At 38.0% G+C, this 5,154-nt stretch overlaps 1 protein-coding gene across 1 annotated transcript in view; it reads right to left on the reverse strand.

Moving 5' to 3' along the window:
- Window positions 1–5,154, reverse strand: part of LOC118331857 (RAC-beta serine/threonine-protein kinase-like) — a gene marked incomplete in the record, with an annotated part of 17,014 nt that overhangs the window by 5,515 nt on the left and 6,345 nt on the right. Inside the window, 3 exon segments of the mRNA XM_035666943.1 lie at window positions 2,708–2,836; window positions 4,408–4,530; window positions 4,674–4,742. Of these exon segments, the coding sequence (XP_035522836.1) occupies window positions 2,708–2,836; window positions 4,408–4,530; window positions 4,674–4,742 (321 nt within the window).

A 5,154-nucleotide genomic window follows, 5' to 3' on the forward strand; every position in this document is an offset into this window, starting at 1 on the left:
ATTTTATTTGTATAGTGCCAATACATAACAAGAAGTTATCTCAGACACTTTTCAAATAGAGCAGGTCTAGATTCCGAATCTCCTTTTAAACATTTACAGAGACCCAACAGTACCACCATGAGCGCAAGCACTTGGCCGACGGGGTCAAGAAAAACTCCCGCCCTTTTAAAAGGGCCAGAAACCTAGGACAGACCCTTCCGGGTTCTAGGTGGGTGGTCATCTGCCTTGCACAGTTGGGCTGTGGAGAGAAAAGAGCTTGACGAAGAGAGAGAGACTGGAGGAGGAGAGAAGCAGAGAGGACCGAGAGAGAGAGATGAGGAGAGAACAGACAGACAAGAGAGAAGAGAAAGACAGACAAGACAGCGGCCACAGCCAAACAACAGTATTGGTAATGGCCTAATCCAGCAGGCCATGGCAGGAAGTGCTCCACCAGGATCGATAAGAACCTGCTGAGACGAGAAAGCACAATTAACTCCGCGGGGAAGAAGTGAGTTAGTTGAGTAACATGCATGTAATGGGACATGAATGAGCTGCAGAAGGAGATGAGAGGGGGGAGGGGAAAGAGATGAGCTCAGTGCACCATGGGAAATCTCCCGAAGTCTAGGCCTATAGGCAGCTTAACTAAGAGATCGCGTTCAGGGACTCACCTGCATTCCAGCCCTAACTATATAGCTTTATCAAGAGCAACTCTTAAGACCCTACTCTTAAATGTTGGGAGAGGGTGTCTGCCCTCCCGAACACACTTGGAAAGCTGGGTCCGCAGGGAGAGGAGCTGGTAGCTGAGCGCTCTGGCTCCTGTTGTGCCTTTTAGGACTATAATGAACCACAAGTAGCCCAGACATCAGAGAACGTAGTGTCTCTAGAGGGTAATAGGGTATCTATGGCTCTTCAAGATTAATGAAGGGGGCCTGACGATGAAGAGCTAAAAAAAAAAAAAAGATCTTGCTAGGTGAGGGAGGAGAATTTTAAATTATATTCAAAATTTACAGGAGCCAGTGCAGCAGAAGCTAGACAGGGAGAGATGTTGATCTCTTTTCCTAGTTCCTGTCAGTACTCTTGTGCTGCCGGTTTTGAATAATTCTGGAGCGTTTTAATGGATTTATTAGGGCAACCTGATTAACAAAAGAGTTGCAGTAATCCCAGCCTAGAAAGTAACAAATGCGATGGATTAGTTTTTCTGCATCTGCTGTGATATGATATGTCTAATTTTTGTCAATATACGTAAATGAAAAAAGCGCAGTCCTAGGACATCTGCTTTATATGGATAAATGGACAAATCCCTGATCAAAGATAACTCCAAGATTTCTGGACCCAGTGGTGCTAGAGCGCCAAACGGTAATGCCATCTAGGATTAACATATCTTTAGACAGGTGGACGTCTCTAAAGATTTTTGGGGCCAATTTACAAAGAATTTCGTTTTTGTTTCTCAGTTTAACATCAGAAAAGCTGCTGCTCATCCAGGGATTTTATGTCCTTAGAGACATGTTTGTAATTTAGATAATTGATTAATTTAATCTTTGGCTTGTTGATAGATTATTAACTGCCGTATCATCTGCATAACATGAATAGTTTAATGAGTGATTCCTAATAATGTTGCCGTAAAAGGGAGCATATATAAAAGTAATAGAATTGTCGAAGTACAGAACCTTGTTGGAACTCCATGGACTAACTGTAGTTATTTATTGAAGATTCATCGTATAACATTACAAAACTGCGAACGATCTGCATAAATATGACTTAAACCAGCTTAGGCAGTTCCTTTTACCCTATGCCAATTTGATGCTCAAGTCTCTGTAAAAGAGATATTATGGTCAAATGCGTGTCAAATGCAGCCTAAGATCTAATTAAAACAATACAGAGTACCATTGTCAGAAGCAATCAAAAGGTCATTATTAACTTTAACAGGGAGCTGTCTCTGTGCTGTGATTGAACTCTAAATCCTGCACTGAAACCCTCAAATCAAAATTATTTGCTATGTTAAAAAGTCACACAACTGGTTTGCGCACTATTTTTTCTTAGATATGCTTAGAGAGAAATGGGAGGTTAGAAATCGCGTCTAATAGTTGGGCACTAAAACCCCATGCGCGTCAAGAGCTGGGGCTTTTTAAGAAGGGGTTAATTACAGCTACTTTAAAAGGGACTGTTACATATTTTCCCCGGTAATAACGATAAGATAATTATTCAGTAAAGAAGTGATTAAGGCGTACAACTTCTTTAAGGCACCTAGTTTGGGATTGATCTAAACAACAGGTTGATGGCTTCGAGAAAGTTAAATTATTGGAAGTTAATTGATCTTAGTTAATTAAAATGCGATACGGAGAAGTTACATACAGCACAAAATTTAAGACCCAGATATCAAAATTCAAGACTTTTTCAAGTCTTTTTAAGGTATTATTTCCAAATTCATAAATTCAATGCTTTTAAGACTTTTTAAGACCCCGCAGGAACCCTGTGTAAGAACACCGGCACCTCATCTGTTCACATGCACCACTTTTATCACATACACAAAAAAATTAAAAATCATGTGCATGTCTCAGAGGTGACAGCTGTCTGTAATGTGTGTAAACATGTAGGTAATGTATTAATATTTGCAGAAATCTGCTTAAACGTGAGAGCAGCAGATTGTGAATTGTATATGAAGTGAAGACATTAAGTGCGGTGAAAAATGGAGCCGCTTGGGTAGAGGTCAGAAATCTCAGTGCCTTACCTCAGGGGCCAGATATTCAGGAGTTCCACAGAAGGTTTTCATGGTAGCGTCAGGGGTAATGCCCTCCTTACAAAGACCAAAATCAGTGATTTTGATGTGACCGTCTTTGTCCAGCATCAGATTCTCTAGCTGAAAGAGTAAAAAAACACATCAGATATTAGTCTTAAGATCATGGATATAATGACAGTGTCTGGGCTTAGATTTTTAGAAGTTTTGAAATGTACATAATGGATTATATTATAGTAATATTATAATATAATATTCCCCAAAAATGGGGAATTGTGTCCCTTTCTCCCCAAAATTACAATTAAAATCCAGTTTTGTTTGTTAAAATCAAAGTAATGGAATAGTCTTTTTCTAGCTGCCGCATTTATGTATGCAGCTGTCTAAAGAAAGTTAAAATAATTTGAACTTTTTGACCAATAGACAAAATATATATATAAAAAAAGGTTGTTTTGCAAAACAACAGATCAACCAGCCTAAATTGTATTATTATTATTATGTCAACACAAAACAACCACTCATTTAGGACCAAAAAAACGGTCACTGCTCACTTACACAAGTCATTGATTACTTTATTCCCCCACAATAGTCAAAGTGGATGGAAGCAATTTGAGCTTGGTAATGTTAATAGTAACAAGCCAAGGGTATATCAGGGAAAGGAACAAATATTGCCATACAATGTGCGACTGGCGTCACTTTCACACTTTTTTATTCAATGCAGCATTTTCAGAACATACTAGAAGAAACATTGTACACTACAAAATTACATGGGAACAGAATGATAAACATTTTAATTTCAAACAAATTCCCTCTAGGCAAAAATCTGTGTTTCTTTATGTTGCTGCAGTGTGATCTTCACAGAATGATGTAATGACAGTTTCACACTAGAAGCATTGTCATCTGAATTTGTAATGAGGTATGTGACAGCACATTATGTAATATCACTGCATTATGTAATAACTCTACAAAATATAATCAATTTTCACTTGATTAATATGTAATACATTTTCCCACAGTTTGAGATAAATTATTAAATATTGTAGTGGCTATTTCAAAATGTTGCACTCTTTTCATGAACTGCATTTTGAATAAGCTGATGCTCTTGTTGGGGAGTCCAGGCAAAAACCTTTTGCAATAGTCAACCACGCTAGAAATAAACGCATGAATTACTTTTTTCCGGTTGGCATTATTACAAAATGTGGAAGATTATCACAAAATGCAGGTGTTATTATATAAGATATATACTATATTGTTTGTGCAGAAAAAGCAAACATGCATTATTGTTCCTAGCAGATTATTGTATGTTTTAATGCATGTCTGGAGGGGATCTTTAAGGATTTGTCATTTTATGGAATGAATATCTAAAACTTTTTTTTTATGCTGGCCTTTGATAGGGACATTCATTATATATTTGATCATGAATATTAAATTTCAACTGCGATCAACTTTTCCACATTCCACAAACAAGGTAATAAGAATACCATTTCAAATAGAAATGTAACTTTGATTGAGAGAGAAGACTTCAACTGCTCTTAAATGCTTCTAAATGCTTCAATTCTATTCAACTGAAGACGTCTTTTTTATTAAACTGATAATCCCGTCCTGGTAAACTCTAAAATGATAATTCATCACATGATATCCTCTGAAGACAATATAAACCCTGTATGGATATTGTATATTTCAAAACTGATATTCACCTTCAGGTCGCGGTAAACAACGTCACGTGAATGGAGGTACTCAAGTGCTGATACAATCTCGGCGCCGTAGAAGCGTGCCCGGTCCTCTGTGAACACTCGTTCCCGTGACAGGTGGAAGAAGAGCTGAAAGAGGCGAGATAAAGATGGAGATGAGTCAGACACTCGCCCTGTTAGAGAAGGGGTGTCTGCGCTTAAACGGCAAGCTGCCAACATCGAGTCACATTGGTGTGTCTCCATGTGACTGATGTGTGTATGTAAGGTCTCACCTCGCCTCCATTGGCATATTCCATTACAAAACAGAGTCGATCGTGGGTTTGGAAGGCATATTTCAGTGTCTGCAGGAAGAAACGGATCACATTAGACACACTATCCCAGCGTAATCTCTCTACCATCAAAAAAGACATGCATCATAAGAGGGCTATGGTCAGGTGTGACGAATGTCCTTTTAAGAAGCTCTAATCTCACAAAAATTATTTGTCTGGCTGTCAGTTTACTTTAAAGATTAGCAAAATGATGAGTAAATTACAGTTGTAAAAATAAAAATGTCAAATTTAGAGACATTTATTGTCTGAGCTGAATTCTGGCTGTTTACATCCAAAAATAGTAAAGAAAACAAGTCAGTTGAGCAGCCCCTGACTCAAACAGCATACAATCCCAGTCGTAGAAATTTTTTTGTGTTTAGATGTATCATTGTTTACAGGGCAATTCAGGAAATCAGCATGGCAGATAATTAAGTTTTACAAACTT

Source organism: Morone saxatilis, unplaced genomic scaffold (assembly GCF_004916995.1).
Source record: "Morone saxatilis isolate NCDOM2014 unplaced genomic scaffold, NCSU_SB_2.0 Contig20, whole genome shotgun sequence".
NCBI classification, from domain to species: domain Eukaryota; kingdom Metazoa; phylum Chordata; class Actinopteri; family Moronidae; genus Morone; species Morone saxatilis.